General features: G+C 37.8%; 1 protein-coding gene across 2 annotated transcripts; it reads right to left on the reverse strand.

The window, feature by feature from the left end:
* Positions 1–542: 542 nt before the first annotated feature.
* Positions 543–22,434, reverse strand: RHAG (Rh associated glycoprotein). 2 transcript variants are annotated; one of them, XM_045057634.1, is made up of 11 exons: positions 22,208–22,342; positions 15,958–16,056; positions 13,638–13,821; positions 12,888–13,038; positions 10,738–10,885; positions 10,467–10,633; positions 8,615–8,752; positions 7,900–8,021; positions 3,489–3,562; positions 3,027–3,100; positions 543–1,262 (listed from the first exon to the last, which is right to left on the reverse strand). In XM_045057634.1, the coding sequence occupies exons 3-11, from the start codon at positions 13,799–13,801 to the stop codon at positions 1,230–1,232; spliced, it is 1,071 nt and encodes a 356-aa protein (XP_044913569.1). In that variant the 5' UTR covers positions 13,802–13,821; positions 15,958–16,056; positions 22,208–22,342; the 3' UTR covers positions 543–1,229. The 2 variants fall into 2 exon arrangements, with proteins under 2 accessions (XP_044913569.1, XP_006931856.3); XM_006931794.4 differs by lacking the exon at positions 15,958–16,056 and having other exon boundaries at positions 22,208–22,434.
* Positions 22,435–24,864: the final 2,430 nt, after the last annotated feature.

Genomic DNA, 24,864 nt, shown 5'->3' on the forward strand with positions numbered 1-24,864 from the left:
GATGATCAGCAAGAGTGGAGATAGTGGACTTTATAACGTAAGCACACTTCAAAAACCCATGTGAAAGAGACTTGGATGTACATTTTGAAAAAGTCACCTAAAATATTTAGGATCTATAAATAAACTATACTATTTGTCCGGTGGAATAAAATATTAATTAATTCACTGTTACTTGTAAGTTTTAAGTTCTAGTACCTAGTAACTGAGGTTTTGTTAATTATGCCAGGGGCCTATTTCCTCCCTGATACTAAGACACATTTTGAGAAGATTCTAGGACTCCAGAAATAGAAGGAAAATCTTAAAAAGCCTATAAAGAAAAATGGTTTTATATGACTATGTAAGTTACCTTTTCTAAAACTTAGTTCTTTAAAAACTACCCTATAATGTGAGACATTAACTTGATTATTTTATAGTAAATATATAGTAATAATTTATTTGAATTGACTATGGATTAAATATGAGGAGAGTGTGTGTGCGTGCGTGTGTGTGCTTGTTACTAAAATGAATTCCAAACACCAAAGAAAGGGGAGCCAAAGACAATGTTTTAATTTATAATAAAATAACATTTAATTTATTGGAATTTTATACAAAATAGACTTTGGTCAGATAGCATTTGAGCTCTTGTTGCAAATAGTAAACATGCAAAAGGAATTTAGGACAAGAATTCAAGCAAAGACATAACATTACTAACTAGACTATTTTTAAATCAAGAAAGCACCACCAAAACAATTATATTCTTGCTTTACACAATACTTTTCTTTCATATTTCTTATATAGATTTATTATATATTATATTATTGGCTTCAGTTTTACAATTTTTGGATTGAAGACATAGTATGCATATTAAGAATCTTACATAATCAGAGTGTGTTGAGTTCTTTGTAAATTTACCTCTATTGGAAAAAAGTATATACAAGAGTATACATGGAATTTCACCCTATACCAACCCACTGGCAGAAGTAGTCTGGGAGTCCTAAAGAGAATCCATTTGAACATCTGTTTCATAAGCCACATCCTTCCAACTAAACAATCATTGAGTATCAAGAGATAGCACCAGTCTGTGTGAAGAATTTTTACAGTGGACATTTGGGGCTCAGGACCTATCCATTCTGTTCAATGTTCTCGTTGGATGCTGCCTTTTAAAAAATTTAAACACGATTCTAGGTAATGGAAAAGGAAGCTGGGGCACAGGAGGTGTTTAGTCTTTAGGTTCCGGATGGTTGTGTTTGTCACATGTGCTGATGATTGTCTTGTTTGCTGACCTTGAGGACATTTAAAGAAAACAAGGTTAGGGCACTAATTTCTTTCACTTTGGGCTCTCAGAGATTAGTACTGAAACAGAGGTATATTCTGTAATTATTATCCAAGCTTACAAAGAATTGGGGATAAAAATTGTTTGCATTGGGGAAAAATAAAAGAACAAAAACATTTATCCCACTCACCCTGACTGCATTCTTTTTCCCAAACCTGTTATCCCTGAAAGTCCCACTGAACACATCAAAATATCTATCACTCTTCAGCTTTGCAGGAAATAATTTGGGGGAAATGTGAATGGAGTAATGAGTAGACACTGGAGGATAGAAGGGGGCTGATGTTTTGTTATTCGTAAAACCGCTCATGAGATTCTTTGACCTTCCATATTCTACCTGCTTTTGACCACTCTTATATATGGTATAGAATCTAATGCCACTGTTTAGGATTTGTATTATTTTTATGAGGAGCTTTTTACTGCTCTCAGAGGAGCAAAGGATATTGGCCAACTATATTCTGTCTTTTCTTCATGTCCTTTCTGCTTCGGAAAAGACCATAACTTCTGATTTTATCTGCCTGGACACATTGTCTCAACTTCTCTCTATAAATAGGCAGTTTATCCAATTTTATCAAAAGGATGCCAGACAGACATTTAGGCTTCTGTTGAACAAAACGTTCACTAATATAGTCATCACTTACATCCTTAATTAGAACACTGTAGCAGGGAGCAAGATAGCTTTTCTAGATTTGATTCCTGAATTCCATGAGGAAGAAATCAAGAAGGAAAGTCTAAATTTGGTTGATTCTTCCTAAGAGCAGCATTTTGGGAGTCTCAAAAATCCTACTATTAAAGATTTTCAGGCAGTTTAACCAATAGTGGAAACCAAAACTCATCTTCCTGGTATCTTGTTCAAAATATCAACTTTTGTAAAGAAAAAAGTAAGAAATGTAAACCCCACCATAGTTTTTATTAAACCGTTGGGATAAACTTTAGTTATCCAGGGGTGCCTGGGTGGCTCAGTCTGTTAGGGGTCTGACTTCGGCTCAGGTCATGATCTCGCAGTCAGTGAGTTCGAGCCCTGTGTCGGGCTCTGTGCTGACAGCTCAGAGCCTGGAGCCTGTTTCAGATTCTGTGTCTCCCTCTCTCTCTGACCCTCCCCCATTCATGCTCTGTCTCTCTCTGTCTCAAAAATAAATAAACAGTAAAAAAAAATTTTTAAAAATAAACAAACTTCAGTTATCCAATCATTGGATCATCACATTTAGGAATAAAAACTTGTGTGTGTAAGTCTTCCTAAGAGGGTAAATTCTTGATTTCTTAAAAACAGATTCCACAATTAAATAATGAAGAAACAACATGCATTTTTTTTTTTAAGTTATATTAAATCTGGCTGACTTCTTTGTTTGGTAAATGAGACCTCTGCCCAATGTGGAGCTTGGGCTCACAACCCCTTGATCAAGGGTCACATGCCCTATCCATTGAGGCAGCATGGAACTATGGGAAGGTGAGGGCAGTGAGGGAGAGGGGAAGAGAAGAAAAGGAAACAAACCATAAAAGACTCTTAAGGATAAAGAACAAACTAAGGGTTTTGCAGGAAGGTGGGTGGGAAATGGGCTAGATGGGTGATAGGCATTAAGGAGAGCACTTGTGATGAGCACTGGGTGTTGTATGTAAGTGATGAATCACTGAATTCTGCTTCTGAAACTAATATTGTACTGTGTGTTAACTACCTCAAGTTTAAATTAAAAAAAAAAAAAAGAACACTGTTCAGTACCTCCCAATAAACAGAATCATCAAAGAAGTTCCTCTCAGATGGTTGTCCACGGACAATGAACTTGAGAATTAAACCTGTGAGAAGAGGGAGAAAAAAAGTCACATTATGATGCTGCAGAGGAAAACCTATTTGCATAGGTAATAAAAATAGTGAGATAAGGGGCACCTGCCTGGCTCTACCTGTCAGTAGAGACTCTGAGTCTCAGGATTGAGTTTGAGCCCCAGGATGGGTGTAAAGATTACTGAAAAAAATAAAATCTTAAATATATATATATATATATATATATATATATATATATATATATATATATATATTTCTAGTTATACAATCATCCCCTTGAGCTTATATGATTCACGATTACTGTCAGAGTTTAGAACATTTTCAAATTTACCACTCGATATGTTTATTGTCTATTATGTGGATAGAATGAGGTACATGGGAGTGTTTTCTTTTCATCTTAACCTGTGATCAGCCCTCCAACAACTGCCGTTCCGATGGAAGAACCTAGAGCAGCTGCCTGCATGGCCATGGTAGACCTAGGAAGACAAAAGAAAAGAAGAATGTTGTTTTTCCAGGCTACCAACTAGCAAATCTCATTTCCTGAGGGAATGGATGCTAGCCATCTTCAGGCCAGAGGGCAGCATTACACCAGCAAACAAATGTTTGTTACAATTTTTTTTTATTTCCTATTTTCATTTTCTTTGAAATTCTTGAGCAATGTTAAAAAGTCCTTATAAGCACATAAGAAAAATTACCTTTCCCTTTAGGAGGGATGAAAAGCTCTAACTTAGAAAGAGTTTAATATTTTCTAAAAATATAGTACCAGGTTTTGATCCTCAATCCAATTCATTCAACAAATATTTATTGAGTACTCACTCTGTGCCACATTCTCTTTTAGGCACTGAGGATGGAATAATGTACAACATGAGTTTCCATCTTTCCCCACCCCATCCCAAAAGAAACAATTGTAATTAAATTAAAAAAATCAATAATCAGGGGCTCCTGGGTGTCTCAGTGGGTTAAGATCTAACTCTTGGTTTCAGCTCAGGTAATGATCTCATGGTTGGTGAGTTGGAATCCCTCATTCGGCTCAGTGCTGACATCAAGGAGCCTGCTTAGGATTCTCTCTTTCCTTCTATCTCTGTGCTTCCCCTTCTCTTTCTCTCTTTCTCTCTCCCTCCCTCCCTCAAAATAAATAAACTAAAAAAGAAAAGTTTGAAAAAAATCAATAAAATCAGAAAAGTTAATTTTAGCATATAGCATAGAGACAACTCATTGAATACAGTAAAAAAAAAAACCTCTGTAAATCATCTTAGATGTAGTTACCTTAAAATAAAATTAGTAAAAAAAAATACCTCATAATATTTGGGAATGGAAGAATGTAATAAAAAGCTATTGAAGTGCATAAGGTTGTTATATGAGTGACAAAAGGACGAGGAGTGTGAATATCCTTTTAGCACAGTACCTCCCTCTTAGCAGGAAATTCATAAATAGCTGTTGAAGGACTGAATGAGTGTTTATGGGAAAGTAAACATTTGGAAAATGAGAGTATCGTGGTGTTTCATCATCATCCAAAGGACAGAAGGCACTAAACTCAGATTTCATTTTTTCTCTTCATTTGAAGTGTTTAAATTTTTTCTACTATATATAAAAAAAAAACATGACCATTGTAAAAATATGAGACCATTGTAAAAACATGAGAAACCATTAATCCAGAAAATGAAGAAAAAAATTTAATTTCCCTCAAATCTTAGTCACAATAAAAATGTAAAATATAAACATATATTTTTACAAAATGCAATCATGTTGTAATATTGATTTTCCTAGGACACTTGGGTTGCTCAGTCTATTAAGTATCCAACTCTGGATTACAGCTCAGGTCATGATTTCACAATTCATGGAATCAAGCCCCATGTTGGGCTCCCTTCTGACAGCAGTGAGCCTGTTTGGGATTCTTCTCTCCCTCTCACTCTGCCCCTTCCCTGCTCACATGTGTGTGTGAATGCTCTCTCTCTCTCAAAATAAATAAATAAACTTAAAAAAAAATAAAACTGATTTTGCCATTAAATCTTCAGTGCCCTTTGATGTCAGTAAATGTAGACCTGGATCATAATTTCAATTGCTACCAAGTACTACACTGTAAAAATGTACTGTAATTATAGCTCTATAGTTTAGATACTTGGGTTGTTTCCAATGTTTCATATTTTTAAAAATGCCATGAGAACACATCCTCTTATAAAATGCTTATGAATTTGTCCAATAATTTCCCTAAAATAATTAGAAATGAAATTATTAGTAAAATGAAATTATTAGTAAAAATTTATATACTTCTTAAGGGCTTTTCCAAATAGAAAAATGCATAATTAAAATCCCCATTATTCTACTTTAGCCACCATTCAGTATCATCATTCATTTAATCTTTCAATTTGGTAACTGAAAAATTAGTAACTTGTGTTAATTTGCATTTCTTTGATTACTAGTGAGGTTGAATATTTAATAAATATTTATTCATTTGATGTTTTTCTTTTGTAAACTGCCTGTTAATTTTATCAGAACTTGCCAAAATCTTTTCCAAGGTATTAAAAAATATTTTTTGATGAAAAGATTTCCAAGATTACATAGGCTTGGAAACTAAGCATTAAGAGCATTATTAGAATTAGGCTGCCATAATGTTCGCAGATGTCCCTTAAGAATACTTACTTCTGGGACACCTGGGTGGCTCAGTTGGCTAAGCATCCAACTTCAGCTCAGGTCATGATCTCACAGTTCGTGAGTTCGAGCCCCACATCAGGCTCTGTGCTGACAGTATGGACCCTGGAGCCTGCTTCAGATTCTGTGTCTCCCTCTCTCTCTGCCCTTACCTCACTCAGGCTTGGTCTCTCTCTCTCTCTCTCTCTCTCTCTCTCTCTCTCTCTCTCTCAAAAGTAAATAAACATTAAGAATACTTACTTCTTATTCAATGCTTACCAAGAAACCTGATTTGCATTTTAATATTCTGAATAGAAACATCTGAGTAAATAGTCTTGGGTCTTGGCCAAAATATTTTGTCTGGTGTGTGAGATGTATGCGAATTTCACCCAGGAAAGATGTATGTGGATTTCACCCACGTGAATAGACCTTCCAAGGCTCATCATCCAACCCCTCCACTTTCCCCTCTCCCCCCACCACCAAATCCCCCTGAGTACATTGAGAAGTGGTTGCCAAACCTGAATACCGAAGCACTAGACTCTCAACCATGGAACCTTCCCCAAATTTGGCCACCCAGCAAGACCCAGCCTGTGAGAGCCAGATAGTCTTGTTTTATTACATCCATGGAACTGGTACAAGCATGATGCTCAAGAATTCCTTTATGTCTAATCATGAGCGACATCTTAAGAGTGTTTGCAGTGTTTACACACTAGAGCATTTAGGAGTTGAGCTCATGGACTCATGCGTTTATCGTGTTTGATTTGCATTAAAATATGTTTGCATTTAGTCTCCACAGATGTTAGGTCCTGGAGAGAGCTGCAAAAAAATATGGATAATTCTGGGGTCGTTCTCCAAATTTTCAAAAGGGGCAAAAAAAGAAAACAAACAGAAGAAAGGGGTCAACTATACACATGAAAGTAGAAGCAAATTTCTGTTGAATAGTAAATGTGATTAAACTAATTTTTCAAATATTTGTCATTACTGGTCTCAACAGAGTTGAATTTTAATCTGTTAAAATTAAAGAAATTTTTCTTTTCAAATTATTCAGCTCTAGTCAGGAGTCACTTTGATACATTTTCAAACATATTCACCTTATCTTCATGCTTTCAATTGGCTTTAAAAATCGAGCATTTTGATTCTTCCTTACTTAATCTCTGAGTGATCTGGACTGTGTGATCTTCCTACCTGTTTTGCATCGATAACATTCATATCAAACTGTTCCAATCTTGTTGCCTAAAAGTGACAACTGATGGCTTATGACATCACTTTTACTGTCTTGGATTTGACTGATAATTGTTCTTCCTCCAGCCATTTAAACCCTATGCCCCTTTTGGGAAGAATCTAGGTCTGTTTAGAGTTGAAGAGATCTTAGAGACTAAATACTATGATTCTCTCATTTTATAGAAGAGGAAATTGAGAACCACAGAGGCTGAGTGAGTTGTAAGGCCCCATAATTAGTCGATAGCAAAGCCTGAGCCATGTGCCAGTCTTCCTGATTCTCCAGATCCAGCTGCTTTCTACATTATGTGAATTCATTCTTCTATGTGTTGATTATATGAAATGGCAGCTCAGCTCATCACAGATGCCCCCTCCTTCATTTTGGTGAGAGCAACTAAAAGAGCAAGCCTACTGTATTCTGTGATTATCAAATTGCCAAATTTGCTAGAAGACACTTGCCTATGGTAGAACAATTTAAAATAACACTGTTAAGTAAAAACAACCAACCAACCAACCAACCAATGTTAATAACATTAAGTTAAGACCATCTTCCCTTACAATTCTATTCTCTCAATTGTGTCTCTTTTGCTTCAGTATGGACAATACTTACGAACTGTGGACTGGATTGGTAAAGTAAAAGCTGTCTCATTACCAGATTCCTCCAAGAGTGAGATAAAACATCAGACCTGGAAAACCTGGGTGGCTCAGTCAGTTAAGTGTCTGACTATTGATTTTGGCTCAGGTCATGATCTCATGGTTCGTGAAGTCAAGTCCCAAGTCAGGCTCTGCACTGACAGCACAGAGTCTGCTTGGGATTCTCTCTCTCCCTCTGTCTGTCTCTCTCTCTGCCCTCCCCCTGCTCACTCTCTCTCTCAAAATAAACAGATAACCAAAACCAAAACCAAAAGCAAAAAAAAAAAAAAAATCATCAACCTCAGGGTGCAGGAAAACCCATTCTTTAACTCACGTCTTAGATGCTCCCAAGGCTATCGCCACAATGCTTGCGAGGCCTCCTACCACACCAGGTAAGCCATGCAGGTTATGAACACCACATGTATCATGGATCCTCAGTTTAGTGGTAAAAAATGGCTAAAATTGTAAAAAGAGGAAGTTTTGTTATTTTGTTAGATATACAGAGTTTTATAACTGAAGGCAGTGACAAGGCAGGAAAATGTTACTATAGCCCAGTTTGCCATCCATATCTAAATCCCACTTAAGTCAAAGAGTCTGAATCCATTGGTGGCAAAACTACTCATGTCAGTTTTTAGTAGATGGATTTGAAGTGAGTGATTTCAACTCTTCCTCCTTCTTACCTACTGATATCCAAAATCCCCTTCAAAGGACACAGAGTCCTTCATTATGCAAAAACAGACAAACATCATCAACAACAAAAACTTGAATGGAACTGCCCTGAAGAAAGTAACACAAGTACTTAACATTCAATTCACACTAATTTATAAATAATTGATATCAAATTCTTTCCTGGTACACAGAAGAAGTCAGAGGACAGCAGAAACCATTGTACACAGAAATGTGAGTGGTATTTCTGACAGGAAGGGAAATGACCCTGAAATAAGGAGAGATGCTGATGAAAGGAATTTTCCCAGCTTTTCTCTACTGGTGGGATGTCAGAAGACGATGGTGCAGATCAAAGTCTGACTAAGAGCACTTGTCATACTTACAGTCAGGAACTTGAACCCAAACACAGAGACAATTCCTGCAATGCTCCCAATGATCATAGAACCATACGGGTGGATCTTCATGTCCGCACAGGTGCCCACAGCAACTCCTCCAGCAAGGGTTGCGTTCTGAATGTGAACCTGCATGGAGCACAGAAACACGAATGGAGTGAGCTGAATGAAGGAGACTTCAGAAGGAATGAAGGAATGTATCCAGGGTTGGATGGACTCCATGGCACATTCTTCAGTTCAAAGGGCTATGGATTCTTTTTTAAAAATAGGGTTCTTTGTAATTACAGAAGGCCTTTCTTCCAAGCAGCTGTTTGATACCTTTTTTGCTGGGGTTCCTTGGTAGTGCCTGAGTGATCTGGTTAGTGAGACAAGTTTGGGGAGGGACTTGAGGAAAAACAAAAGAGGTTGTAGTGGGAGGCTTGGGAGTGTAGTGCAATTATTCTAGCAGTGTTATATCTATTTATTCAGTTTGGGGGATGCATCTGTGGTTATCATGAACCAAAAGAGGTCTGTGGTTGCTGTGTGCTTTGCGGAGTCCATGATATTCCAACACTCAAGGAATATAGAGACACCAAAATGTGCACATTGTACATGAAAGACAACAGCTTTCACACGTGTCACCGTGCTGAGAACCTTTAAATATGGTGGAAAGAGTGACCAATTTCCTTTTACCAGAATTCATCAGAAAGATTATCTTCTCACTGATCTGCCTAAGGAGGAAAGTTCATCAGTGTTTTAAAAGAGCAGGACTGAGCTGTGCGTGTGTGTTTTTTTTCTTTTCTTTTGTTTTTAATTTTCTTTCATTAAACAATTTGTACAGCATTGAAATCCATGTCCTTAGCTGTGCCTGAAGAAATTACAATATCCTTTTCTTCCCTGAGGCTGGAAAAGAAGAGCCCCTGATATGCGGATTACTCTTTGACTGACATTTCTCTAGCTCATAGGTCAAAAACTCAAGAGACCAACTTGGGAGGATCTTAAAAAATGTTTTGTTTTGAAGTAATTTTAGACTCATGTAATAGTTGCAAAAGTACTGCAGTTTCCATATATCCCTCACCCAGTTTCCCCTAATGTTAACATCTTACATAATCATGAAACCAGGAAATTAGCATTGATAGAGTACTATTAAACGTCTTATTTGAGGGGCGCCTGGGTGGCTCAGTCGGTTAAGCGTCCGACTTCAGCTCAGGTCACCATCTCAAGGCCCGTGAGTTCCAGCCCCGCGTCGGGCTCTGTGCTGATGGCTCGGAGCCTGGAGCCTGCTTCCGATTCTGTGTCTCCCTCTCTCTCTGCCCCTCCCCCATTCATGTTCTGTCTCTCTCTGTCCGAAAAATAAATAAACGTTAAAAGTCTTATTTGAATTTCACCAATATTCCCATTAGTGTCCTTTTCCTTTTCCAGGGTCCTACTCAGGATCCTACCTTGTCATTAGTTGTTGTTCCTTTGAGAGGGACATTTGCAGCTTAGGAAAACAGAATCAACTTGCACCCTCCTCCTCCCTCATTCTCTTTTTCTACTTTTGGCAAGTCCTGTTTCTAAGGAAAATTTTCTAAGACCTTGGAGACAGTCAACTCTATCATTAAAGAAATATGTCTCAAATCTTTGATTTTTGCATGACTATATTCCCTAATAGACTGTCAGTTCCTTGAGGACAGTTTTTTTGATTTGCCACAACACAAATTTGATGAAGAAACAAATGCGTGTTCTTTTCAAAATATTCTGCAAGGTTTGCCGTGTTGTGATTTCCTGCGGCGGCCCAGCAGCAATGCAGACATGACCTGTGCATCCGAGCAATCGTCAACATCACTTAGCGAAACTTCCATGGTGGTTAATCTGCCCTTACCATATCAAGCCTGCCTCTCTTTTCAACAAGGCTGGAAAATGCATAGGCTGTGAGCACACAGGCGACAAGAGAGAAGTATGTATTTACGATGGCCATGTACTGTTTCTCTCCAGTTTCAGCGATGACTGAATTAAAGCTGGGCCAAAACATCCACAGGAAAAGAGTTCCTGCCGGAAACCACAAAAAGGGATATTAATTCTGGAAATGGAAGACAGTCGCAGGGAGGCAGTTTGCCTTGGGAACTGAATCAGGCGAGTCCACCTCTACTCACCAATCATGGCAAACAGATCTGAGTGGTACGCAGACTTCTCCATCTCGTGCCCCTTTCTCAAGCTTGGTTGATACAGGATGCCTGCTACCGCCAAGCCAAAGTATGCCCCAAAAGCATGGATGGTCATTGATGCTCCGATGTCAGAGGCCTGAGGACCAAAACATGCACGTTATTAGAGGTGAGATTGAGTCTCACTTCGGGAGGAAAGTCAATCAAAGGACTGCTTCATTGGTTAAACAATAATTTTAAAAAAATTAAAAGAAAATATAAGTCAATGAAAGGAGGATAAAACAGGATAATGAAATTTTAAAAAATACAGGCTTTGGACACACGCAGAACTGACTTTCAATCCTAGGTCAGCTACTTCCTTGCGATGTGACTTTAGACAAATTACCATATTTCTCTGGATCTCTGCTTCTGTAAAGTGGGAAATATTACCCAGCTAATATAGCTATGGTGAGACTTAGTGAGACCATGTTTGTAAAGTGGTAGGTCTTTGTGGACACTCCATTCATTTTAGGTTACTTCTCCAGGTTAGGGAATTCTTAGTGAAATAACTATGCACTGCACTTGTTTCAAAAAAAAAACAAACAGGTTTTTGCATTCATTTGACATTATAGTTAAAGCTCATTTCAATGCAATTCAAAGACTTGAAGCTTTAAAAAGCCTGAGTCTTCCCCATATGTTTTCACTCTGTTATATGATGACATGAAAGCCAGATAAGGTCCAAGATTCACTTGAAGCAATCTATTTAGTTCCCTCTTGAGGACACTGTATGAATTTGACCAAATTTTCTACATTCTCCTGTTCCTAGAGGGAAAGTTTAGAGTGCCAAACCTGCTGCTTAGCTCTTATTATACTTATTAAGTACAATTAAGGTAGGAAAATGATACACATTTATTAATTTATGTAAGACTTTCATAGTTGATAAACTCCTATGTACCTTTCAGGTCCAGTTTAACTGTCACTTCCTCAGAGAGGTCTTCCTTGATTCCACTAAATTAGGTCTTCCAGTTATGCTGTCTCATAGCCCCCTCTACTTATTTTTCATAGCATGCATTGCAATTTATAATAATATTTATGTGTGTGTGTGTGTGTGTGTGTGTGTGTGTGTGTGTGTGTATGCATGTGCCTATAGGTGAGTGGGTCATGCATGATTATCTATTTGATGTCTGTCTCTCTCACTGGACTGTAAACCCTATAAAGACAGGGACCTTCACTGTTTTGTCTGTCATCACAATCACATGACACCTGGAAAGTTGTCAAAAATATTTCCTGTTGAGAGGGGAGTTGGATGGGGGGGATGGGTTAAATAACTGATGGGGATTAAGAAGAGCATTTGCTGATGAGCACCAGGTGTTGTACAGAAGTGTTGAATCACTATATTGTATACCTGGAACTAAAATTATACTATATGTTAAACAACTGAGTTTTGTTTTGTGGTTTTTGTTGTTGTTGTTGTTTTTATTTTAGGGAGAGAGAGAGAGCACGAGCAGGGGAGGGAGCAGAGGGAGGAAAAGAGACAGAGAATCCTAAACAGGTTCCATGTGCAGTGCAAAGCCTGACACAGGGCTTGATTCCATGACCTGAGTCAAAATCAAGAGTCAGACGCTCAACTGGAATTTAAATAAAAATTTAAAAAATTATTTGCTGTTGAATTAAATGTTCAGTACTGGAGAGTGCCCAGAAGTATTCTATTGACTGTTCTTAAGGGGAATCAATGAGCTTTTAAAGGTAGGGGAAAAATTTAGGCTTTAACAAAAGTCTTAGGAAGGGCAAGATCACCTAGTAGTTGAAATATAAATAGGAATTGATCATTGATAGGAAATATAATGTAATAAATAGAGTTGTGGAGTTAGAAAAATCTGGGTTTAAATCCATATTTGGGACAGTTTTTCAGTATCTGTGATGATTAGTTGTAATTTGTAACAACTAATAATACCCAGGTTATAGTGTGGCGGTGACAGTGAAATGAGGCAATGTTGATGAGACTCCTGGTTTATGATAGGCACTTGAATAAGTGATGGGTGTAATTATACTTTCTGTGCTATCATGCTCACTGATGTTTGTCCCTATGTAGAGTGGACATCCATTAGGTGTAACCAGAACTGATGTCCAAAGCTAGTAAGTATAAATCCTCTAATCCTTACCTTAAATATCTCACCAACCAGATATTCATTGCCAACAAAGGCAGCAATTTCTAGTATTGTCATGACCAGCATTTGGGTTGGACTTATTTTTCCCAGGACAGCTCCAAAAGAAATCAAGACTGTGGCTGTACTGAGGTCTCCATTTATCATGCTAAGGGAAAAAAAGGAAAGAATACATTGAAGAATAAGGCACACCCAACATAAAACTGAGAGTTGGGATTTACTATAGCACCATTTTATCCAGAGTGCAAGCCCTGCTCCTCTACTGCTTCCCATCAGGCGCTCCTCCCAGGCACCCTTTCACACACTCCACTTTCCATCTTCCATGCTCTCTAGCTGCTCCAATGTTTCCTTTATTTTGACCTACCTGTTCTTGATCTCACTGAGGTTTTCCTTTATTTTTGTTGATCTGATAAATGAATTACTTTCTACAGTGTTTACCTTTCAAAATGTAAATATAGAAAAGTAGCTAATGGAGGATTTTTGCCCCCTGTAGCTGAGATGGAAGGAATAATGTTTTTATGAAAGGGGATTTATCTTATCTTTAAAGTCTAACTGGAGAAGATATAGACATGAATGTATGACCCTGCTCAGTACAGCAAGGTGTTGATTCACATCCTAGGATCCCAATATTCTTCTCTTGTCTAAGGGGGACAATGTGCCAGCTGGTTCAGAGGCTTACTGACAAGAGACTAAGCAGAGAAACAATTGCTCTGAAAACACAATGGTTGAAAAATAAGGGATGCTCACTTTTTGATTCCAATGTGAATTTTCTGTCCATGGTTGTGCACGATCCCCCACATAAAAGTGCCCCATTGGAGGCCCAAAGCAGCAATGAGTAGATTGATGCCCACACTACTGAAGCCATAATTTTTCAGGAAGGTCATGAGGAAGCCAAACCCAACAAATATCATTACATGTACATCTTGGAACACTGCAAAAAAAAAAAAGTATCGGAAAAAAATTCTGCATTAAGGGAGAACTAAGAAAATGTTACATCATGAAATACCCCATTTATTAAATTTTACATCCTTTACGTAAAACACTGCAAAGAGACAGCATTAACTGGGCAGCCAAAGGCTGGGTCTCAGTGCCAGCTTGGCTCCTTATCAATCATGAAACCTTGGGTAACTATTCAAGTTTTTCTTGGAATACTATGTGCTCTCATACCCGTGTGCCTTTCATCCTCTCCCTGAAGAGTTTTCCATTCCTTTCTACCTGAGGAAAACTTTGCACAGAACAATGCAAACATCACCCCCTCTTGCAGACCTTCCTAGTACTCCCAGGGAAAACTAATATTTCCTCTTCCACACAGCATTCTGTACATACTTCAACTTTAACATTTGCCACACTGTGTTAGCATATATTTGGCATGCATCACCCTGTAAGAGTTCCTTGATGAGGTGTTTATATCCTGCACCAGATTTTGAGTTTCTTGACTGAAGGGATTAGAACATATTCATCTTTTGGTCTCCAGGATTTGGCATAAAAATCTGCCTATAAGATAAGAGGCAATAATGACTAAATGAATGAGCTTCAGTCTCCAATGATCAAATCTGTATAATAGTACCAGATTATTGTTGAAGTCCAGTATGATAATGCCTTTGTTAGCACTTTCTAAGCCAAAGCAAAAAAAAAAAAATGCTGTATCCTCTCGAGGAGCAAATACTTTACTTAGTGTTTGGAAATGTAAGCTAAGTTCCCCCAGTTCTATTACATGGTTGTGTGACCTTGGGCGAGTCACTTACTCTCTCTGAGCTTCAGTATTTTCATCTGCAATACTGAAAAGGCCCTGTTTCACAGAGAACGCTGTGTGAGATAACCTGTGTGGGAAGGAGTGTGCAGTAGAGCACTATGTAAATAAAACATAGGATCAAAAACAAATAAAACATATGATCAAATATGAGATAGTGGAAACATAGGCTTTTCCCTCAAGAAAGGGATAGCTTCATTAGCGAGACATGCATTTGGTTGAATCCCATGAAATGGAGATTTTTGCATTAAAATTATCAATGAAAATGATTAAAGTATTGGCAATTTCTTGTGGTTCAACCTAATACATACACAAAGCAAACTGAGGTCAAATTGGGCACAAATATAAAAACAGAGAGACAAAAAGAAAACATTTAAAGAAAACAAAAAGAAAACATATAAAAACAGAGAGACAAAAAGAAAACATTAATCATTGTGGCCAGGGGTTTAAGTGAAAATAGGCATGAGAGAGGACATTCCTAAAAAATATATCTCAGAGGAAACTGATGTTAGAATCCAATTAATTCGTCTGAAGGGTGGGCTTAAAATTTGAATCCAGGCCTGACTCCACCAATTCCTCTATGCATTGAGCACTGTAGGGATTAACAGGAAAATAATGAAGGCAGAGTGTTGGCCTCCCAGGCTCTCAGAGACATGTTACTACCCTTTGGCTCTTTCTACCTCTGTCCTACCATTAGGCTCAGGAGACAGTGTGTTTGAGGTTGGGAGACGATGGCACTCAGGTTTGTCTGCTGTAGGAGATGCTGTGATACGCTGCCCAGATACCTCCTTTAGAAATGGATAACTTATTTTTCCATTTCCCTGGACGTAGGGAGTCCTGCTACATGAGAGTCTTAATCTCTCAATTCTCTCTCGAAAATATTCTTGTCAAGGTCACAGCCTTTTCCTGGGGTAGCCTGCACCAGAGAGAAGAATGCTGTGCAGTCCTAGTTGGATAAGGCACATTGATGACTATTTCACCTATGCCAGCGTTTTGGCTGACCACCCTCATCTCATATATACCCAGACAACTTTGGGATTGGGGCTTTACAAGATCTGTTGATGGGCAATGGTCAACTAACATGAACCTGTTTGGTTTTTGAAGTATTAAGTGACCATATATATTAACTGTGTGCTCAGATGGTTTTTTTCCCCTCAAAGCTTATTCTTGCTTTTCGCCACAAGGGGGCTTAAGAACCTCATCTATTATTTAAGTTGCTATAGAGAGCTCACAAAGTTGTGAAAACTCTTGACATCATGATTCTGTATAAAAAGTATGGATAAGAAAGAGCTATAAACAATTAGGATTATGTATTACCTTTTATCCTGCTCTAAGATTTTGTGGGTGGGGACTGGAGGGAGGGCCATGAGATTAGTTCTATGTTGTGAGAAGGCCATCAAAGGAATAAAGTATTCTCTGTAGAAGAAAAGGAGATTGAACTTTTGTAAAGTCTTCCAACAGGTTTTAAGAATTGCCAAGACTTGTCTGAATCACATATTCTCAGTAGAGTGTGATTTTTGTCTCCCCAGTAAATGTGGCAATGTCTGATATTTTTGTTCTGTTTTACATCCACCTTTATCTTGTGTAAGGATATCTTGCAAGCTCTGATAACTCAACATGTTTAAAATACAACCGATGATTCCAACTCACTTTCTACCACCACTAGCACCAAATGAATGAATCAGACTCCTCCTTTCCTTCTATTTCCTACATATGGCTGTTGCCTCGAATATCCTCTCCATCCCAAACCCAACACTTCTTTACCTGACAAACTTCTATACACCCTTCAAGAACCAGATCGTCTGCACGGTGTTACTGGTCACAGCTATAACATGGCGCATACCCTCCCTTATTTTATTTTCTTTGCTTATGTGTTTGTTTTGTGATTCTATGTGCTCGCATGCCATTTATTCAAATAGAGTATTGAGCAAGCACTGCCAATTAGGCACTCTTTCAAGAGAAAGTGAATCCAAGTGTGAAGGCAGTAATCATGATGTGGCTAACAGACCCCAGCAGAAAGTCTGGCACCTGTACCTTTTCAGGAAATGCCTCAGATAACCAGGAATAAATGGATCACTGGTAAAGACCATTGAGAATTTGTCTGACTGGGACCATCAGGACCTTATTCAGAAAAATTGTTTTTCTCGATCAAGTGGTGAAAATTGTTCAGTTGGCCAATTAGAACTGGTGGCTTTCTTGTTTTGTTTTGTTTTTTAACGGTTAAGGGCTGGCATGGTGTTTGCCAGGCATGTAACTTTTTTGCTCTTCTAGAGTTCCAGTCCTTGGAACCACTGGGATTATATTCTGAACTCATCTTTTCTGAGAAGAAGGTATCCTTAGGGTGGCATCTTTACTCCCCACCTCCCAAATATTTTAATTTCACATATTTCAAATATTTAGAAAAATAGTACAATGAACATCTATGTACTATTCACCTAGATTTATCAGTTGTTCCTATTTTCTATATTTGTTCTCTCTCTCTCTCATCAGATATATATATATATATATATATATATATATATATATATATATATACATTTTCCTAAGCCATTTGAAAGTAGGATGACATTTTGTCCCTAACCTCTTTAGAATGAGTTTCCTAAATAACCATAACACCATCCTCACATCCAAGAAGTATGACATCAATACAATAATATTATCTAATACAGTATCTATATTCAAATTTCCCCAACTGTACCCAAATTGTTCTTTTATAGGATTTTTAACTCATTATCCATTCAACTGTCATCCATTTTTTTTGTTTTTTTGTCATGTGTCTTTATTTTTCTTTAATTTTGATCGGTTCTCCCACATGCTTTTTATTGGTGGTGGTGTTCTGTCTTTTACATAGAATGTCCCACAATTTGGATTTGTTTGACTGTTTCGCCGTAATTAGAATGAGACTAAATATTCTGGGAAGAATATTCTACAGATAGTGCTGTGTACTTCCCATTGTACCACACCTGGTGGCGCATAAATTTTGTCCTCTTATTGGTGATGGTAAATTTGACCACGTGGTTAAGACTGTTCTGCCAGATCTCTTCACCATAAATGTACCTTATGCCCTGTAAAGGATAAGTAGTCTGTGGGGCAATTCTTTCAAATGTGTGTTCTCCAGTAACTTTACGTAGTGGTTCTTGCATTCCTTGAAGAGTCTTGCTGGAATCAATTACTACATTTTTAATTTTAAAATTATAATTTTCTATATCTATTATTCCTTTTGTATTAATTAGTTGGCATTCTTTTGTGAGGAAGAGTTTCCTCTTTCTCCCCTTACCTGCTTTGGGGAATATTTCTATGGGTTCATTGGCTCCTTTATCTTTATTTCAATGAGTTACTATTACCATCTGATTATTTTTAACTCTCTATTTATCCCCAACTTGTCTAGTTGGTGCTGCTTCAAACAGGATCCTGTGTTCTTTTGGCATCCTCCCATTAGCTGTTACACCCTTGGCTTACCTTGTCTTTCTTCGCCCTGACCTTGAACCAACAATTTCTCCAGTGCGCCTCTGAGTGGGGAATGGTATTTAACTTCTAGGGTTTGGGTTTTATTTGTGCCCATCGCTTCCAGTCCTTTCCAGTACACAAAAACTCTTCAATCAAAGGCAACACACAAGGTTCTACTGGAGGCTGATATATTACTGTTAGGTTACAAACTACAGACAGTATGTTAATTCAGGAATAGTAACAATTCCAGGTAACACTTAGAGTAACAGCAAGCAATTCTTTAGGAATCATTTACACTGCACAAATTAGTTACTCTTTGCCTATAACATATCTAGATTTGCTGAATCTTTTGGTAATAAATGAACTGAATAGTATCTGAGTAAATATAGAAACAAATTCTTAAATGTAGTTTTTTAAAAATAAATCATTGTACTTAATCCATTACTGGTATTGAAATTCATAAAATAATGTCTAGTGCTGTGTACATCCTTTGTCAGTTTACCTATATCTTCAGTGGTTCCCAAAGTGTGATCTGCAGACATCTGGGGGTTTTGGAGACACTTTTAGGGAATCTAAGAGGTGAAAACTATTTTCATGATAATTCTACAGTGTAATTTGTTTTGTGTGTGTGTGTGTGCTAATATTTCCAGAGAAGGTGAAATAAATATATGTAAAACTACAGGCACTTTAGCCTGGGTGAAAGCAGTGGCATCAAAGTGTGCTGCTTGTCGTGGGATTCTTTTTTATTTTTTTTAAAAAAATTAATGTTTATTTGTTTTTGATAGACAAAGAGAGACAGAGCACGAGTGGGACAGAGAGAGAGGGAGACACAGAATCTGAAGCAGCCTCCAGGCTCTGAGCTGTCAGCACAGTGCCTGATGTGGGGCTTGAACTCATGAGCTCTGAGATCATGACCTGAGCTGAAGTCAGACTCTAACTGACTGAGCTACCCAGGCACCCCTTCTCATGGTATTCTTTTTTTTTTTTTTTCAATATATGAAATTTATTGTCAAATTGGTTTCCATACAACACCCAGTGCTCATCCCAAAAGGTGCCCTCCTCAATACCCATCACCCACCTCATGGTATTCTTAATGACCACTCACTTGCAGGAAAAAAAGTAGGTTTCTTTCTTTCTTTCTTTCTTTCTTTCTTTCTTTCTTTCTTTCTTTCTTTCTTTCTTAAGAGAGAGAGAGAGTGTGCAAGTAGGGGAGCAGGGAAGAGGGGGAGAGAGGGAGAGGGAAAGAGAGAGACAGAATCCTAAGCAGGCCATACACTCAGTGGAGCCTGACAGGGGTGGGGGGGGGGTGGAGGACTTGACCCTGACCCTGGCATCATGACCTGAGGTGAAATCAAGAATCAGATGCTCAACTGACTGAGCCACGCAGGCACCCCAAAAATGCAGGTTTTAATTAGGAATTCTTTTATGAAGCAGCAAAAATTATTAATTTCACTACTGAACTCCTTCTATGTGTCCTTTTCCTATTCTGTATGAGAGTGTGCTGAAATGCAATTGTACATAAAGCACTGCTGAGACATGTGGTCATCTCAGAAAAATGGCACTTTTGTTATTGTTTGAGTACCAACTGAATGAGCAATTTTTTTTTATGGAACTCTATTTTTACTTGAAATAAAGACTAACATAAACTATGGTTTTTCAGACAGGTATTGACATCGTCTAAAAAATGAATGAGGGGAGGCTGTCCTTTCAGTGAAAAGAATCGACAGTATTTGTTGCCAGGAATACATTTTGACTTAAAAAAAAATTAGAATTTCAGAGTTTGTGTCTGCCACTATGAGCTTATCAGCTTCCTGATAGTTCTCAAGGGTTTTCTGGTGAGACTGTTGGTGATATTAACAAGTATCCTCTTCTGTTATTATATGATGAAGTATGTCCATGTTTGGAATATTTGCATAACTGTGAATGAGTATTTTTCAAATGATTGATGCACACTATAACAAGATCTCACCTTGGTAAAAGCTCTACTGAAAGTGCAAGAGAGGGGCACCTGGGTGGCTCAGTCGGTTAAGGTTAAGTGTCTGACTTCAGCTCAAGTCATGATCTCAGAGTTCATGAGTTCGAGCCCCGCGTCGGGCTCTGTGCTGACAGCTCACAGAGCCTGGAGGCTGCTTCAGATTCTGTGTCTCCCTCTCTCTGCCCCTCCCCCACTCATGCTATGTCTCTCTGTCTCTCAAAACAAAAAAAAAAAATTACAAAAAAAAAAAAGTGCAAGAGAGACCAATGGATTTTAATGTAACAGAGTACAAAACGATCATGGACATGGCTTTAATGTCCCATAGATATTAAAGATGTGTGTCTGCAGAATCTCTAATAAAATGTTGACAGGCCTCAAAGGGCCTTCTCCTTAAACTCTCCTTTTCTCTGCTCTGTCTATATGTTAACAAGGATTAGCAGACAGTCACAGTAGAACTTCACTCCTTGTCAAATTATTTGCTTCAGCAGTGTGACCAATACTTTGCCAGGAGCCATGAAGGCCAAAAAATCATAGCGTGCAGCTTGTTTCTCAAATGAGTGTCTGTGGAGTCATTCAGGACATGAAACATGATATTCAGATGTGCCACAGACTTCTGTGGCTGTGCCTTGGGATGGGCTGTGTGACATCATGTATTGCCCCACTATGCAGAAAAGCATAGCAGGATGCAAGCGATGAATAAACTCATATCTAATTGACTTTACTTAAAATATAAATTAATATTCTGCTTCACCTATTTGTGAAAAACTCATAACTTTTGCCACACTGCATCTGAGAACTGTTGTAACACACGTTGACTTCCTCATGCAGAAGCAGAGCCTTCCCCATACTGGAATCCCCCCACTTGGTGCAATTCACACGGTATGAGGCAGGTACCCCCAAGGGTCTGACTTGAACATTTCTTAATAAGTGAATGTTAAATAATCTTCTCTCTAATGACTTACGCTGTCACCTAAGTTTTGTGTGAGTCAATTTGAAATGTAGGGAAAAATGTAGAAAATGTAGAACAAAAAATATGTATGTTTAACCATAATCATGTAGCTTTTAGGGCTATTCCACAAAGTATTTTATCCGGCGGTAATATGGCTGAGTCATTTAGCAGTGGTAGGTCATGATGTCTGCATGAGAATACTCCCTGTTATATAAACTTCCTCAAAAAATGTAGCAATGAGGGAATGAATGTCATATGGTCTTTAAAAAGCTTAGATATATGCTATAGAACTTTAATAAGCATTGCTACTATTTTAAACATTTAATAAATTAATAAATTTAATCATTAATAAATTAATAAAAAATTTATGTGTGCCTTATTAAAAAAATACAATGTATATAATAGGGATATATTATCACCTCCTTGCCTGGTTAATGATGTAATGAATATGCCTGGCTCATAATAGGCAGTCAGTTAACAGTAGTTATTAACGTTATATTAACTATTTCATAGCCTTCCCTGTCAAACTTGAAACTATATACCTTCTTTTCATCAGCAACCATTCCAGAGGAAGGATTCTGCTTTTAAAATATGTTAGGTGCTCACACTTGCTTTCCATTGCTAAGGAACAAATTACTTTCCTTTTAGAGCATTATAAAACCCAGAGTACATCCATTTACTTCCTATACCATTGATAATACCACTTCTTATACCTTAGGGCCCCCACATGAAATCCATGTTCCCTTCTCAATACTTCACTTTGCTTCTACTCTCTCCTTGAAAATTACTTTTGACTCTGTTGTTGTGAATGTATTTTTGTGGGGTGGTGGGTGATATTTTTATACCTTACAAAACTAGGGATCAATTTAAGGGAAAATTAATGTCATTTAGCAGATATAGTTAACGCAAAAGATTGACCAATTATTTTAATTTTTGCCTTCTTGTGCTGATATTTTAATAGTCTCAGATTCTGTCCAAACACATTAACTACAGAGACCATTGCCATGGGCCAGATACCTCAGCACAAACTTATAATAATACCCTCAGCACTCATAAGTATCATAAGTTCTATAGGGTGTTCCAATGTGGCACTCAAGTGGTTACAGAATTCAAAGAGTTCACATTCTAAGTCCCCCAAATGGGTTCACATTCTAAAAACCCCAAAATGTATAATAAGAAGTAGATTGCCTACTCACGAGAATGTAACTCAAGAAATCTGTCCACTTTTGTTGAGTTGGTGGTGTTGGGTTGCTGGAGATTGATCTGCTCCGTTTCATACTCGACAAAGTATCCAAATAAAATAATCATGGCAACCTCCAAGACGATGGCCACCACAGAGAATTTGAGCTTCATGTTTGTGGAAAAGGACAGAGGCACACTGAGGGCTTCACAGGCTGTGGAAGGTTGATAAGACTGCTCTCTGTGTGGAATCAGGCTGCCTGTTCAACTCACTCCAATGACGTTGCAAGAAAAAAAAATGGGCAAGACTGATGAAAACACCCCCACTTCTTGGGGAGAATTATGCTCTGTAATCAGATTATTCTGAATGCTATTTTGAATAACATACAATGTAGATTGGAAGAAGCCAGGTGAAGGAAATGATCTATAGCACAGAAGTGTCTAGAATCTTATTTACTTCTTCAGTGCTTATTGTATGGCAGGCACTGAGCTAGGCTCTGTAGGAGACATAGAACTAAAAGAATATAGAATGGATCTATTAACTTCCAGAAATATAAGCAAATGATTGTATAAAAACAGATAGGTAATATAATAGTGGTTATAAAAGTATTAGAAAACATACATAAGGCAGCAATTTATTTGGTCTTGGGCTACGAACACTAGCACATAAAACGATATTGATGAGGACATTAAAAAACAAATAGGCTTGGGGCACGTGGGTGGCTCAGTTGGTTGAGCGTCGGACTTTGGCTCAGGTCAGGATCTTGCAGTTTGTGAATTCGAGCCCCGCGTCGGGCTCTGTGCTGACAGCTCAGAGCCTGGAGCCTGTTTCAGATTCTGTCTCCCTCTCTCTGCTCCTCCCCCGCTCATGCTCTGTCTCTCTCTGTCTCTCAAAAATGAATAAACGTTTTAAAAATTAAAAAAAATAGGCTTTATTAATAATACAGATAGAAGGATTAGCATAAGATGCCAAGCAATTAAAAAATACTATGATAGTTCTTGACTCTATCCTGAAATTGTTCCTGTAGCAGTATCGAGAACTTTGAGAACTTAGGGCTAGCAGTAAAATAAAATTCCTTTGGTGAGTCCCATTGTCAAAAGATTCTATTCAGAATATAAGTGCAAATGACTGCTAGGCCAAATCGTATGTCACAACAAATGTTTACAAAAGAAAGCAGCAAGTTTATTTTTTGTTTTGTTTTTGTTTTTCTGCTCTGTTTGTCTACAAGAGAACATGAGTTATTAGGACTAAGTGATTTTGACATTTTATAAATCTACAATCCAAAGATTTGGGAAGTGGCCATGTCCATTGTTCCTTATAGGCTGGTACAGCAGGAGTGGGTTCACATACTTAGCTATGGGAATACATGTGTCTATTCCACACTTCAATTTCTGGTTTTTGAGAGGCCCAAAGAGCATTCATGAGAACTCAAGCAAATCATTAATGCAAAGTATTTATGTTGATAAACTATACACCAGGTAGTAAAAAACCAAGTAACAAAGTATAAATTGTGAGAAGAGCTAAACAATACCATAAAGCAATGTGGCTTTAAACTATTTAAAAATGATAATATAGTAGCTATATTGGAGTATTGGCCATTGAGGAGTTCAGAACTGTTGCCCGTCTTCTGAACCTTTGCACTGAAATAAGCTGAATCACATACAATCTGGGAAAATAGTTATTTTTTTCTTTTAGCTCTTTGCTCAAACTGCTCTAAATGGAACATCCTTTTCACATATTTTTTCCCCATACCTCACACTTATCAGCCTTCAGTTCTCAGATAAAAAGTTATTCTCAACAAAGCCTTCCTTAATCTCCCATTTGAGAACAGGTTCTCACCAGTAGATCTCATTAAATTGTGATCTTCTCTTTCATGGCACTTCTTATAGTGGGTTGTGTGTGCTATGTTTCGGTAGTGTTTGTTTTTTTTTTTTATTACATTTTAAAAATGGCTATCTCCCCCAGGGCCCTGTTGCTCCCTGAGGACAAAAGCTATTGTCTCCTTAGCCCATTATTTGTTTTCCAGAGTCAATACTGTGCCAAGCACACAGTGGACAATCCATAAATACAGTTGAGTTAATTAAATTAGAAGAAATTTTGAAGGAGGAAGAAAACTCAGAAGGCAGTCCAGGTGGTGTGAGGGAGGGAGATAGGGACAACCTTACCCTAATAAACTGCATTTATGGATATATAGAATTCCCAACAGTTAAACTACACTATTGCTATTTGCTCTTAATATTCTAGTCAGTAAGGGCTCATCATCAGGATCTCTGCGGCTTGAGCAAAACTGAGTGTCGAGCTGAAACTATGACACATGGAAAGACCAAAGATCAGGCGTATATGGAAACAAGGCCCAAAGTAGTGTGACCTTAAATGTCATAACAGCTTTTAGAAAAGTCTTTCCTGACAGGGTTTAACCACAAAGAGAACAGGTTGGAGATTAGGATTAGTGTAAATGACTGGAGACAACTCTCTCTAATGGGTAAGCCCTGTCCTCATCCTAGGTTGATCCTTAACTTGCTGTGCGGCTTTAGAAAAGTGACATAATTTCTTTATCTTAATTCCTGAATACATGTAAAATGGGATAACAGTTATTATTAAGAACTTTAATTTGAGTTTTGTTATTTTTGTTAGCAAAAACTGATTGAAACAGGACCACTACTGCTCTTAAAT

This window comes from Felis catus, chromosome B2 (assembly GCF_018350175.1).
Source record: "Felis catus isolate Fca126 chromosome B2, F.catus_Fca126_mat1.0, whole genome shotgun sequence".
NCBI classification, from domain to species: Eukaryota; Metazoa; Chordata; class Mammalia; order Carnivora; family Felidae; genus Felis; species Felis catus.

Excerpts from the sequence above, each read along its gene's own strand:
- RHAG (XM_006931794.4), bottom strand. The coding sequence starts at position 22,364 with ATGAAGCTCAAATTCTCTGTGGTGGCCATCGTCTTGGAGGTTGCCATG. Across the intron at positions 3,563-7,899 it reads GCCTTGGGAGCATCTAAGAC|GTCTACCATGGCCATGCAGG; the intron begins GTGAGTTAAAGA and ends TTGTCTTCCTAG. Across the intron at positions 1,263-3,026 it reads ATGATTCTGTTTATTGGGAG|GTCAGCAAACAAGACAATCA; the intron begins GTACTGAACAGT and ends AATGTCCTCAAG.